Here is a 15,769-nt window from a genome sequence, read left to right on the forward strand (position 1 = left end):
TTACCGTAAGAGCAGTGAGACTATGGAACTCTCTGCCGCATGATGTTGTGATGTCTGCCTTATCTTTAATTAATGTTATTTAAAAAAAAATAGCAAACAAAACAAAAACAGCAATTTCAGCCATTGTTTTGGGTTCACTTCATGCCTTTTTACATTTCGTCTTTATACTGTGACTTGGTATTTATAAGAGATATTAAATAGATGTTTTGGTTGTTTGTTTGTTTTTTGTTTTTTTTTATACATTTAATTTTTTTTTACAGTGCAAATATGTTTTATGGTAAAATTTATATTTGTGTGGTGTTGCATTTCAAGAACAATAACCATTTTCCATCCATGTAAGGTAGCTTGTTGTTGTTTTAGTTACCGTATTTATCGGGGTATACCACGCACCGGCCTATAACACGCACCCTCATTTTACCAAGGATATTTGGGTAAAAAAAGTTTTTTACCCAAATATCCATGGTAAAATGAGGGTGCGTGTGTGTGCATGCGTATACCCCGATACACCCCCAGGAAAGGCAGGGGTAGAGAGGCCGTCGCTGCCCGCTTCTCTCCCCCTGTCTTTCCTGGGGTCTAGAGCCCTGCTGCCGCCGCTTCTCTCCCGCTGGCTATCGGCGCCGCTGCCCGTTCTCTCCCTCTGACTATCGGTGTCGGCGCCCCATTGCCGGCACCGATAGCCAGGGGGAGAGAAGCGGCGCCGGCAATGGGGCAGCGGCGCTGACAGCCAGGGGGAGAGAAGAGGCAGCGGCACCCATTGCCGGCGCCGCTGCCCCGTTGCCTCCCCCCTTCCCCGGTTGCAAAATTACCTGTTGCCGGGGTCGGGTCCGCGCTGCTTCAGGCCTCCGGTGTGCGTCCCATACGTCGTTGCTATGCGCTGCACGGCGCGGCGCAATGACGTGACGTTGCCCCATTGCCGGCGCCAGGGGGAGAGAAGGGCCGGCAGCAGGGCTCTAGACCCCAGGGCAGTCAGGGGCAGAGAAGCCGGCAGCGCTGGTGGTCTCTGCACCTGCAAAGCCGCTGCAGTTCATCGATTTAAAGCGCCCGCTTTAAATCATTTAACTGCAGCGGCTTATCGGCGTATAACACGCAGGTAGACTTTAGGCTAAAAATTTTAGCCTAAAAAGTGCGTGTTATACGCCGATAAATACGGTAATTCATTATTTTTTGGATGAGGGGGGGGGGGGTCATTTCTGCAAGTGGTCTGCATTCACAATGCATTTTCAATATTGTTAGCTTTATTGCTCAAGTCCATACAATATATCATAAATGTGTATTAATTATAATTTTTTTTTCTCTTTTTAGAAAACAAATCTACTTTTTATAGAACTTTTTAGCTGTGCACTTTATTTTTTTAAGTTATGTTAATATTTCTTAAAACCCTATAGGGGATGTCCCAATGCGATTTAATGCTTTGATATACTCGTTACTCTAAGACAATCTATTATTCCTTGCCAGACTGTCCACTTGCAGCGGGTGCTGCTTTAGGGTGTATTCACACATATATACGGTACATTTAATGTGCAGGATTTGAAGCTGCAGATTTTTAGAGTTCAGTGTTAACTAAATGACTAAACACTGCTTTGATTCCTGAACATCAAATATGCAAAGGATACTATACATGTGTATAGACCCTTAAGGCGCCTTTAAAACTGATTTTCAAGGGGTCCTATGGCCCACTGTTGCAAAACATATGGCCCTATGTTGCATAACACAAGTCCCATTTCCAATTTGCTACCCCCATGATATCATAGATACTGGTTCATACACATTTAGGAATATTCCTTTTTCTGCCACAAGTGGCTGGTCTTCTTGACATCATGTATTGTCATTTCCCCATTCCATGTAAATTGAAAGCTATTATATGAATATTTTACTTTTATCCAATTTTATAATAATGTCACTGCCATTTTAATGGATTATTAATTCTCTTTTCACACCACATTTTTTATGTCGCTGTATATATCAAGAAATTTCCTGACATTTACTGTAAAAATATCTATAGACCTCCTTTCCCCAACAGAGGCAAAAAGTGTATCTCTTGCACTATTCCTTAGGGCCATATACAGTATAGTGGACGCCACTATGTGGCATCAATGTATAGGAACTATCTTGATGTATACCTTTGATGAACACTACACAATGCAATGTAAAAAGAGGGCTCGCCACTGGTTTCATAACAGGTAAAAGCCCTTCACATTATCCACTCCTGAGCCTTCTTACTTTTGCTACAAAATGGTACTCCCAATGCAAAAATCTTTTGCACCTCCCCAGGTTTTTGTGTTTTTTACCACATTGTTTTTTATCCTCCCTGGGTGTTAATAGTTATTAATTGCATTTTTGCAGGATTCTCCACTAAAAGCTGTGCAGATGCTTTGGGTTAACTTGATCATGGATACATTTGCATCCCTTGCACTTGCCACTGAGCCTCCAACAGAATCGCTACTTCTGCGTAAACCATATGGTCGAAACAAGCCACTCATCTCACGTACTATGATGAAAAACATTCTGGGACATGCTGTCTACCAACTGACTATCATCTTTACTCTGCTTTTTGCAGGTCAGTATTGTGTTCAGTATGCAGAAAGTTATGTACTTTTATTTATATGGAGTTCAATTTGTTACATGGGAAATATTTTGTCTAGTTGATTAACTTGCAGGTTATCTGACCCTGGAAGTATTTTTTAAAACCATTCGGGTGCAGGTATTTGATGTATATGCCAGGAAAGCTTGCAACCTCTGCCCCCCAACAGAAGGCACAATCGGGGAAATGTATAAAGTGTTCTGTTGTGCCGACAACCTGCTCAGTATTTATGTCATCTATCATAATAACTAATCCCAGATTACATAAATACTTTGCAGGTTGGTGGCATTAGTTGATACCAATAATCCCTCCTGAAGATGTTACGGAAGTAACATTACATGTAGAGAGGGCATAATTCTGGTTTTAACCATGTGGCTCTGTGTGTCATTCAGTGGTGCTGCAGGCCACTGGATCATTTAATTGTATTACATTGGATATTACTAACTAGTGAACTGTACACTGTCATATATGAACAAAGTAATGAATCATTACACACACAGGCTGTCATTTAAATGTGTGACTCACAGTAGAATTCATTTTAATAGCTACGTTTTATTGGTGGATTTAAAGAAGGGGTTTAAGCTGTAACACAGTGGGGCAAAAAAGTATTTCTTGCAGAAAGAGAAACAGGTGCTGGCACTGGTGAAACAATGTTACTAGTGCTCTGGATCTCACAGTTGAAGCAGCGGCAGGACTGCATCTCTGCCAATTCTGATCCCAACAGGTGCTCCAGCCATATAGAGAAAAGGCAATCTGAAATATCAAAGAAAAAGAAACACGGGGGCACTCGCATATCTTGAATCAGCTGCTAGCTTCTTTATCTAGCTTCTTTATTCAGGGTGCAAAGGAACTCATGTTCTGGCAGGGCATCAGGAGAAAGCGTGTGGTCACGATAGCTATTTCGTGCCGATCCCGGCACTTCCTCAGGTCACGCCTACCTGTGTGTAAGAGGTCAGGTGAAATACTTCCTGAACACCTACATCAATAGGTAAGCGCATTCCACACTTTTACATAACTGTTTACATAAAAGTCATAACAATAACATTTACAATTAACAACAATACAAAAGGAGCTAAATTTATAGAAGAGAACAGTTTATACCATACAAATATGATAGCAATAATAATGATCTGACCTTTAACAGATAAAACGCTCATATCGAGACGATCATTCAGACTGAGTTTTCCCTCTGCATTGGTCCGTATGATCCATCTCGCTTAGCGTTGAAGTAATTTTCGGCTATCAATCCCTAAGGGTGTAACAACCTTTTCTAGTACCATGAACCTTAAAATCCCTGCGTCTCCTCTATGTTCTTCCACCACATGTGAAAGGAGTCTAGGGGATCCTTTCTTGGTTGTAAATCGAACGGGTATGCTCTCTAAACCAGACGTTAAGGGGTCTAATTGTGCACCCTATATAGAAACATGAACAGAATATGGCATAAATTACATTGCTGGTTCTACAGCATACTACGTCTTTTGGAGAGACACGTGGTGGTGGATTGGGATAAAGCCTTGGGGGGTGTAGGGTAGTTAGGGTGTTGCTGTTCGGAATAATAAAGGGCGCTGTTAACCCTTGTCACTCGTGACGCCAGGGTGAGGGTTAAATACTGTAATCTTGATAGGCCTATTGCCACCCTTCCCAAGAGCAATAGTTGATGCAGAAATAAAGGATTGTCCACAACCACTGTTAACTGAAAACTTGCAGGAACTTTTACTGAAGAATTTCTGTACATGCAGCAATAGTAACAGTCCAGATAACAGAGTCTCTACAGATATAGCTGAGCAGCGATTGACAGTTGGTTGGGATCAGATAAGCTCAATTTAGCTTCTTAGAGATTTTGTAGCATAGATTCGCTGGGTTTAAGGGTGCGTTTAGGTCCAGTGATCTTTCGGTGAGTAGCGGGGAATTGCTTAGTATATCCGCTATGTTAGAGGCCGAGGCCGCAAGGCTTTGGCCTAGTGAATCGTCTTGTAAGCTGCGGAGGTCCTACCTCTTCCAGAATCAGCAACCCAAGAGAGATGCTGCTTGCTTGGCAGCACAGGAACAAGAGAGAGATTAATGGCTGCAGCTCCCTTATATGGGCAGGGGGCTGAGCCATTTTAGATTGGTCCATACAGCTGTCACTCACTGTTACAATGGATTGTGGGTGATCACATCATGGGAACCGCCAAAGGTCCTGTAGCAAACCATAGAGTTCTAACCTAATCACGTGACCCGCAGGTCCTGCTACGCTTGAACAGGTAGGCAATTACATATATACATATATCTATACTTATATTTATAAGAACTTCTATATAGTCATCGTCTAACAGGGGTGACAAGGGGATAACTACAGAAGAGGGACCCCGACGTTCCTAGGGACCTCTACAAAGGTAACATATGAAATAATACCGGGACACCACACACACACCTCCTAATGTCACATTTTTGTCTGTGCATGCTTGGGTGCACCAATTGCAGGTACCGCATCTATACATCCCGGGGCATAATGACTTATTCAACCAATTTTAAGTTTACTGCTCAGTAGGACATCTTTTATATTTCTGCATTTTCTAAAAGCTACCAAGCATTTTTACCTAGCACTCTCTGCCAGGTCAACATCATTTTGGACCAAGAACCAATTATCGCTGATAGATTTTTTTAATCTGCTGGGCCATTGGGCTAAAAGAAAATTAAAAAGAAAAACGGGAAGTGGATTCAGACAACAACAAACTATGGGAGGAAGAGGGAGGTCTATCTGTAAATTGTTGTACTGAGGCATTACTGGAAACAATATTTAACCTCTTAAAGGGTAGCTCCCACCATCCTATTTTTTTTTCTGTCCCTGCCTATTGCCAATCTATCCCTAACCCCCTCCCTGCTTTAAATTTTTATTTTTACTATATTAAAAATGCCTTTTGTCTGCCTGGCAGTGTGCTCACTACCAGGCAGACTTCCCCAGCAGGCACCACGTCACTGATGCCTGCTGGGGGGGACTTCCGCCCTTGGTTCATCTACACAGGGTGCCTCCAGCTGTTTCACCACTACAACTCCCAGCTTGCCCTGACAGCTATTGGCTGTCAGGGCATGCTGGGAGTTGTAGTATTGAAACAGCTGGAGGCACCTTGTGTAGATAAACTATTAGTTAGATACAAGCGGCGCTAGCCCGTTTACCCCCCCCCCCCCCCCCCCCCGCTACGGCGCTAGCCCGTTCCCTCCTTCCCCCTAGCCCGTTCCCTCCTAAACGCCCCGCATACCCCGTTCCCTCATGACACTTGCAGTTACTGCAGAGTCCGGCAGCGGGCGTGCAGGGACAGCGGCGACGAGGTGGCGGCGGCGATGTGCGGGAGGAGTGGCCAATGCGCCCGCTCCCGCCTGTATGATTGACAGGCAGGGAGCGAGTGCAGCCTAACTGAAAAAGGACTGATTGCCACTCCAAAATCAGTCCTTTTTCAGGCTTGACGTCACGCCAGGCTGCAGCCGGCCACTAATGAAAAAATAAATAAATAAAAGTATATTAGAGATATGTTGTAGTACATAAGTACTACAACATATCAAAAAATAAAGTTGGTGACAGTGCCCATTTGAGGACTCACTATGGGAGCTATAGCACTGCAAAAAAAAAAAAAAGTGACAAAAAAAAGTTAACAAAGGTCATTTAACCCCTTCCCTAATAAAAGTTTGAATCACTCCCCCTTTTCCCATAAAAAAAACTGTGTAAATAAAAGTAAAAATTAACATATGTGGTATCGCCGCGTGCATAAATGTCCGAACTATAAAATTATATAATTAATTAAACCGCACGGTCAATGGCGTACGCCTGAAAAAATTCCAAAGTCCAAAATAGCGTATTTTTGGTCACTTTTTATATCGTAAAAAAAATTAATAAAAAGCGATCAACACAAAAATCAACGGCGCAAAAAATTAGCCCTCATACCGGCCTGTATGCGGAAAAATAAAAAAGTTACAGGGGTGAGAAGATGACCATTTTAAACGTATACATTTTCCTGCATGTAGTTATGATTTTTTTCAGAAGTACGACAATATCCAACCTATATAAGTAGGATATCATTTTAACCGTATAGACCTACAGAAAAAAGATATGGTGTAATTTTAACCAAAAAATGCACTGCGTAGAAACGGAAGCCCCCAAAAGTTACAAAATGAAATTTTTTTCTTCAATTTTGTCGAACAATGATTTTTTTTTTTTCGTTTCGCTGTGGATTTTTTGGTAAAATGACTGTCACTGCAAAGTAGAATTGGCGCAAAAAAAGAGCCATCATATGGATTTTTAGGTGCAAAATTGAAAGCGTTATGATTTTTAGAAGGTGGTGAGGAAAAAATGAAAATGCTAAAACGGAAAAACCCTGAGTCCTTAAGGGGTTAAGGATGGGAAGAGTATCTATCTTCATTCTGTGTTCTAATCTTTGTAGTTGTTTGGTTTTTATATTTTTTGCTACCTGTCAGAAGTGACCTTCTATCTTGTTTCTTTGCTTTTTCTAATTATTTAACAAGAACTCTTTTGGGATATCCTCTAGCAAGTAAACGATTCAACAGATCCTGTGTTTGGGAGAGGAAATCTTCCTCCTTGCTGTTAATCCGCCTCAATCTGAGGAATTGCCCATAAGGCACTGCCTTCTTGACGTGCTGGGGGTGATAGCTCCCATAATGAAGGAAAGAATTGGAGGCTGTTGGCTTGCGATAGCCCCTAGTAACAGTGCCTCCATTTTCTATCACCACAAGCACGCCAAGAAATTCTAGTTTTTCGTTCCCTACCTTGGATGTGAAGCACAAGTTCATTTCATTTGTTCTGTTAAGTGTTGATACAAACTCCTGGAACTCTAGCACTGAGCCTGTCCATACCATGAATATGTCATCCACAAAACGATAATAACTCGCAACATACTTCAGGTAGGCATTCGTGGTCTGAATAATCGTCTCGATATGTGTGTATTTATATGTTAAAGGTCAGATCATTATTATTGCTATCATATTTGTATGGTAAAACTGTTCTCTTCTATATTTTTGCTCCTTGTGTATTGTTGTTAATTGTAGATGTTGTTAAGTGGAACGCCCTAACCTATTGGCGTAGGTGTTCAGGAAGTATTTCACCTGACCCCTTACACAAAGGTAGGCGTGACCTGAGGAAGTGCCGGGAATGGCACCAAATAGCTATCGTGACCACACGTTCTCTCCTGGCGCCCCGCCAGAACATGTGTTCCTTTGCACCCTGAATAAAGAAGCCAGCAACGGATTCAAGACATGTGAGTGCCCCCCGTGTTTCTTTTTCTTTGCAAAAAAGTATTTAGTGAGCCACCAATTGTTCAAGTTCTCCCACTTAAAAAGATGAGAGAGGCCTGTAATTTTCATCATAAATATACCTGAACTATAAGAGACATAATGAGAAAAAAAATCCATAAAATCACATTGTCTGATTTTGAACCTTAAGGACTGAAGGTTTTACCATTTTTGCACTTTTGTTTTTTCCTCCTCATCTTTTGAAAAATCATTTTGCACCTAAAAATCGATATGATGGCTTATTTTTTGCGCCACCAATTCTACTTTTACCCAAAAATCTACAGCAAAAATGAAAAAATCGTCGTGTGACAAAATTTAAGAAAACGCCATTTTGTAATTTTTGGGGGCTTCCATCTCTACAAAGTAAATTTTTCAGTAAAAATTACACCTTCTCTTTATTCTTTAGGTCCATACGATTAAAATTATGTCATACTTACAGGGGAGTAGCTAAAAACCACAGGGCCCTGGTGCAAAAGATTACCCTGGGACCCTTCTACCACCTGACGACCCTCTTCCCCAATTCCATATGACCCCTTTCTCGGCCGCACAAAGATATCTGATGGGACACAACAATATAAGTGACTAACAGGCACGGCTGGACAGACACAACATAGGCCCAGGCATTTAAGAATAAGCAGCTAATTTTTCTAGTGGGGATGCAACTGTTGGGACCCCATGAATCACCTTGGTTCCAGTTGCTCTCTAGCTGTTGTAAAGCTATAACTCCCCTCATGTCTGGAAAGCCTCAGGCATTATGGGAGTTGTAGTTTTGCAACAGCTGGCGAGCCAAAGATCAGGGTACAGAGTCACCCATCATCCCTGCAGAACTAACAAGTGACTACAGCTGTGATGGGACAGTCAGGAAAACACGCAATGATATTAGTGACCTGAGTGACGTCTATGTTGTCTTTCCTTTTCTTCTCCATCTGGTTCAGACACCATCTTCTCTGCAGAGTCTGATGCCGGAACATCATTGGTTTCTTAATTTGTCAGCAGATCTTCATCCTCTGTATAAAGACAATAATTATTATAAAAATGCCAAATACTGTACCCCCTGAATATAATACTTCCAACCACTGTGCTCCTGAATATAAAACTACCATCCACTGTTCCTCCTGCATATAATACTGCCACGCACTGTACCCCCTGAATCAGGGGCGGACACTGACAACAGAGGGCCCCTGTGCAAAGAATATGCCTGCCCCCCCCCCCCCCCAGGTAATATGTTTGCTAGGTAAGCAGGTAGTACGTTTGCAAGTAGTAAATTAGGTAGGTAGAACATTCTCAAAGTAGGTAGGCAAGTAGTAAGTCTGCAAGTTATTTAGGCAGGTAGTAAGTTCAGTTGGTAGGAAGGCAAGTAAAAGGTTTGCTGCTAGGTAGGTAGGTTATACGTTTGTTAGGTAGGCAGGAAAAGCGTTTGCTAGGTAGGTAATATGTTTGGTTGGTAGGTAGGCAGGTATATGTTTGGTTGGTAGGTGGGTGGCCACGTTACATTTGGTAGGTAGCTCCTTAGTCCAGTGTTTTCCAAACAGACTTTGGCTTTTTGGGCATGAGGGAGTTGTAGTTTTGCAACAGCTGGAGGCACTCAGGTTGGGAAACACTGGACTAAGGGCCCAACTACCCACCAAAATGCCACCTTCTGTTGCAAAACTCTAACTTCCAGCTTAAGACTGTCCGGGCATGCTGGGAGTTGTAGTTCTGCAACAGTTGGCAAGACAATGTTTCGAAAACACTGCCGTAGTCAGTGTTTCCCAACCTGGGTGCCTCCAGCTGTTGCAAAACTACAACTCCCAGTATGCCCGGACAGTCTTAAGCTGGGAGTTATAGTTTTTCAACAGCTGGAGGCACCCAGGTTGGGAAACAATGGACTAAGGACCTACCTACCAAACCTGAGTGCCTCCAGCTGTTGCAGAACTATAACTCCCAGCATGCCTGGACAGCTAGTAGTTTTGCAACAGCTGGAAGTGCCTAGGTTGGAAAATACTGACTAAGGCAGTGTTTTTAAAACAGTGTCTCTCCAGGTGGTCCAAAACTACAACTTCCAGCATTCCCGGACAGTCTCTAGCTGTCCAGACATGCTGGAAGTTATAGTTTTGCAACAGCTTGAGGCACACTGATTTGTAAACACTGGTGTATCCAGGTGGTCCAAAACTACAACTCCCAGCATTCCCGGACAGTCTCTAGCTGTCCAGGCATGCTGGAAGTTATAGTTTTGCAACAGCTGGAGGCACACTGATTTGTAAACACTGGTGTATCCGCCACCCCCCGCCGCCCCCCAGACAAAAATAACAAAAGAGATACACACCATGTCCAACGGGTCACGTCCTATCTTCTCCACAGGCCAGGCATCCGTGAGTGATGTCGTCAAGGCAGAGGTCACGGCCTGCTTTGTATACTGTGTACAGCTCGGAGCGGCGCCGGGGCGGGAGGAATGCTGGGCAGGAGCAGTGCCGTCAGTAAAGTTTTTCTTTCTTTTGTTTCCGATGAGGGGGGCTGGCATAAGACGGGGAAGGGGGCCCTGCAGATGCTCGTCATGGAGGTATGTGCGGGGCACGCTACTGTAGTCTGACTGATTGGCTGACTGTATGTAGTCAGTCAATGAGCAATGCACAGTGGCGGCCCCCAGCGGTCAGTGAGTGACAGACACAGTCACTCACTGACAAGAAGAAAAAAAAACACACCTGAAGCTCCGGGCCCCTTACAGGAGTAGGGGTTGTACCCCCCTGATGGTGGCCCTGGTGACTGTGAGCAGCAGCGGTGCAGCGCTGCTGCTCAGTGTGTGTTGTGTGAGGGGGCCCTCTGCCCTTTCAAAGGGCAGCGGGCCCCCTCACACGCTAGGGCCCCTGTGCAACTGAACCGGCTGCACATATGGTATGGCCGCCCCTGCCCTGAATATAATACTTCCACCTACTGTACCCCCTGAATATAATACTGCCACCCACTGTACCCTCTGAATATAATCCTGCCACATACTGTACCCTTTGAATCCAATCCTGCCACACACTGTACACTCTGAATATAATCCTGCCACACACTGTACTCTATGAATATAATACTGCCACACTGCCCATGAACGTAATACTGCCACCCACTGTACTCCTGAATATAATACTACTACACACTGTGCCCCTGAATATAAACCCTCAAAAATAACGATGCTATTCACTGTACCCTCTGAATATAACCCTGCAACACACTGTACCTTCCAAATATTATAATCCCTCTATAATACTAATACTGTTACACACTGTTTCTTCTCAGTTTAGCTGAATCACATCTGTCCTCCTCCAGACTAGAGCTGGGCGGTATGACCAAATATGTATATCACGGTATTTTTGTAACTTATGGCGGTTCCACGGTATATAATGTTATTTCTTTCACCCCCACCCCAAATGATGTGACCGGCAAGCGCTGTTCTGCTCCCCCCCCCCCCAAAATCGTGTTAACCGCCGGAGCTGTTCTGCTCCCCCCCACCCCCCTCCCACCCAAATCATGTTACCTGTCATCGCTGTTCTGCTCCCCCCCCCCAATTAATTAACAGCCCAGCGGGGTACTACTCACATATGTCACCCGCCAGCACTGCCCTCCTCCTATTTGTTGTGGGCCGCCGGCGCTGGAACTCTATACTGTATACCAGTGGTCTCCAACCTGCGGACCTCCAGATGTTGCAAAACTACAACTCCCAGCATGCCCTGACAGCCAACGGCTGTCCGGGCATGCTGCGGGCATGCTGGGAGTTGTAGTTTTGCAACAGCTGGAGGTCCGCAGGTTGGAGACCACTGCTGTACACTGTATCCCTATGCCCGGGCTGCAAAAGATAAGTAAAGTAAACTTTAACTTACCTATGTCGGCCTCACGCTGTTCCTGGGGACTGGAACGTCGGACAGCCGTCAGCCTATCACCAGCCGCAGCGATGTTGGCCAGTGATAAGTTAAACACACTGTCATGTAAGAAGCCGGCCAGAGCTCCTTACAGGGCAGTGGGCTCAGCCTATCACTGGCTGGGGTGGAACATCGCTGCCGCCGGTGATAGGCTGACGGCTCTCCGACATTCCCGTCTCCAGGAACAGCTTAAGGCCGACGTAGGTGAGTTAAAGTTTATTTTGTTTATCTTTTGCAGCCTGGGCATAGGGATACAGCGTACAGCAGTGCTCTCAAACCTGCGGACCTCCAGCTGTTGCAAAACTACAACTCCCAGCATGCCTGGACAGCAGTTGGCTGTCCGGGCATGCTGGGAGTTGTAGTTTTGCAACATCTGGAGGTCCGCAGGTTGGGGACCACTGGCGTACAGTATAGAGTTCCAGCGCCGGCAGCCCGCAAGAAAGAGGAGGAGGGCAGAGCTTGCGGGTGACATATGTGAGTAGTACCCCACTGGGCTTATAATTAATTGGGGGGAACAGAACAGCGCTGGTGGGTAACATGATTTGGTGGGGGAGCAGAACAGCGCTGGCGGGTCACATATGATTAGTTCCCCGATGTGGGGACAGCGCTGCGCTGGGCTGATAATTCATTCCCAAGGGGGAAGGGCCAAACCGGTATTGCGGTATGGGAAAAATTCATATCGTGCAGCACAAAAATTTTGGTATTCGGTATGAACCGGTATACCAACCAGCCCTACTCCAGACTCCTCTGTCCTCCTCAAGACCACTCTATCCTTCTTCTGGCTCCTCTGTTCCATCCTAAATGCTCCTCTTTCCCCCTCCCTAGACCACTAAGTCCTATCCAGGCTCCTCTGCCCCCTCCCCAGACTCCCGAATTCTGCTCTAGGCTCCTCTGCCCAACTCTCCAGACCCCAAAGTCCCACCCATACCCAATCACCTCCTGGCCCCCCACATTGATGAACAGTATATGTATTTATATATGATGTGTATGAGACTGGTGCATGTATGATATTTGTGTGTATGATGTATGTATGATAGATGTACAATTAATTTATACATCATTTACACATCTATCATACATACACATACCTATCATTCATACATCAATCATACACACATACATCATACATCCACCCATTATAGATACATCCATCTAGCATACATACATACACACATCACAAATACACCTCTATCATACATACACACATCATACATACACACACCTGGCGCCTCCGCCCCCCCCCCCCCCCTCCCACACTCACACACACACACATGCATAATACATACATACACATGCACATCATATACATCATACATGAACACATCATACATACACCCGCCGCCACCAGATCCCCCCGCATAATACATCTGCACACATCATACATACATCCTTCTAGCTTACACACATCTCCACACATCATGCATACATACATCTTGCTTACACACATATCATTCATAAACACACATCATTCATACATCATACATACAGTACATACACACATCATTCACCCTAGAGATGAGCGAAATTACAGTAAATTCGATTCGTCACGAACTTCTCGGCTCGGCAGTTGATGACTTATCCTGCATAAATGAGTTCAGCTTTCAGGTGCTCCCGTGGGCTGGAAAAGGTGGATACAGTCCTAGGAGACTCTTTCCTAGGACTGTATCCACCTTTTCTAGCCCACCGGAGCACCTGAAAGCTGAACTAATCTATGCAGGATAAGTCATCAACTGCCGAGCTGGGAAGTTCGTGACGAATCGAATTTACTGTAAGTTCTCTCATCTCTAATTCACACATTATACATACAGTATATACACACATCATACATACACACACATCATACATACAGTACATACACACACACACACATTATACATACAGTACATACACACACACACACATTATTCATACATCATACATACACACACATCATTCATACATACACACATCATTCATACATACACACACATCATGCATACAGTACATACACACATCATGCATACAGTACATACACACATCATACATACATCATAAATACAGTACACATGCATACATCATACATACAGTACATACACACATCATGCATACAGTACATACACACACATCATGCATACAGTGCATACACACACATCATGCATACAGTGCATACACACACACATCATGCATACAGTGCATACACACACACACATCATGCATACAGTACATACACACACACATCATGCATACAGTACATACACACACACACATCATGCATACAGTACATACACACACACACATCATGCATACAGTACATACACACACACATCATGCATACAGTACATACACACACACACATCATGCATACAGTACACACACACACACATCATGCATACAGTACACACACACACACATCATGCATACAGTACACACACACACACATCATGCATACACCATACATACACACACACACATCATGCATACAGTACACACACACCCATACACCATACATACAGTACATACACACACATCATACACACCCTGCCTCCGGACCCCAAATCTAACCTGCCCCCAGCTCCTCCGGACCCGAAATTACCCCCCTTCCCTCCAGGCCCAAAATTAAATTAACTCCTCTTCACTCACCTGCAGCCACCATGAAGATCAGCGAGGAGGGACACGGCAGAGGAAGCGTTATGCGCACTACAAGGGAGCGCACAGCTGTTGCTGCAGGCATTAGGAGGGTGCCTGCGCTGCGTACGCTGACATGGGGAGGGTTGTATGGCTCCACAGTGTTATGGTGTGCTTAGTAATTGTGGTAGAAGGGGGGTGGTAGAAGCTAGCGCCGGGGGGATGGGAGTTGAGGCTAACGGGCCTGGTACTGGCAGCGTCCACAGTGTCAAGCCTCCCCTTCAGGCCCCGAACCTCGGTCCAACCTGCGGCCGTAGTGTGGTATAGTGGCTATGGGGCCCGATCACAAGGGCGACCTCTATAGCTATGCCACTGCTTACTTATATAGGTTATGATTTTTTCCAGAAGTACAACAAAATCAAACTACATGCACAAAAATGTATATGTTTAAAATTGTCATCTTCTGACCCCTATAATTTTTTTTTATTTTTCTGCATATGGGGCGATATGAGAGTTCATTTTTTGCGCCATGATCTAAAGTTTTTAGCGGTACCATTTAGGTATTGATTGGTGTTTATGATCGCTTTTTATTCTTTTTTAAATGATATAAAAAGTGGCCAAAAGTACACTATTTTGGACTCCGAAATTTTTTTGCACGTACGCCATGACGTATTTTTATAATTCGGACATTTCCGCATGGTTTTTTTTCCCACTCAGTTTTTCCTTTTTTTAATGGGAAAAGGGGGTTCAAACTTTTATTAGGGAAGGGGTTAAATTATTATTTATTTATTTTTTTTTACGCTTTAATTCTGCTCACACTGATCTTTTACATTGATCATTGTTACCCCATAGGATAACATTGATCAACGATTCTGCCGCTTGACTGCTCATGCCTGGATCTCAGGCACTGAGCGGTCATTCGGCAGTCAGACACGCAGGAGGAAAATAGGGGCTCTCCTTGTGTGTTCCAGCTGTTCGGGATGCTGTGATTTCGCCACAGCGGTCTGAGCTAGCCGGGAGTAGTTTACTTTCCCTTTAGACGTGGCGATCAACTTTGAATGCCGTGTCTAAAGGGTTAATAGCGTATGGCACCGCGATCAGTGCCGTGCGCTATTAGCCACGGGTCCCGGCCGTTGTTAGAGGCCAGGCCCGACCCTTTATGATGCGGGGCAACGCCGTGGCCCTGCGTTATAGAAAGGGAGGGGACTCAGGGTGTATAGCTATGCCCTGAGTCCTTAAGTGGTTAAAGAATTTATTTGCAAATTATGGTGGAATATAAGTATTTGGCCAATAACAAAAGTTCATCTCAATACTTTGTTATATACCCTTTGTTGGCAATGACGTCAATGGTCAAATGGCAATGGTCAAACATTTTCTATAAGTCTTCAAGGTTTTCACACACTGATGCTGGTATTTTGTCTCA

General features: G+C 44.4%; 1 protein-coding gene across 1 annotated transcript in view; it reads left to right on the forward strand.

The window, feature by feature from the left end:
* ATP2B4 (ATPase plasma membrane Ca2+ transporting 4) overlaps positions 1-15,769 on the forward strand; it is a 243,136-nt gene that overhangs the window by 216,342 nt on the left and 11,025 nt on the right. The window contains exon 17 of the mRNA XM_056560150.1: positions 2,344-2,589. Within this exon, the coding sequence (XP_056416125.1) occupies positions 2,344-2,589 (246 nt within the window). The remainder of the gene's footprint in view (positions 1-2,343; positions 2,590-15,769) is intronic.

Source organism: Hyla sarda, chromosome 2 (assembly GCF_029499605.1).
Source record: "Hyla sarda isolate aHylSar1 chromosome 2, aHylSar1.hap1, whole genome shotgun sequence".
In the NCBI taxonomy this organism is placed as follows: domain Eukaryota; kingdom Metazoa; phylum Chordata; class Amphibia; order Anura; family Hylidae; genus Hyla; species Hyla sarda.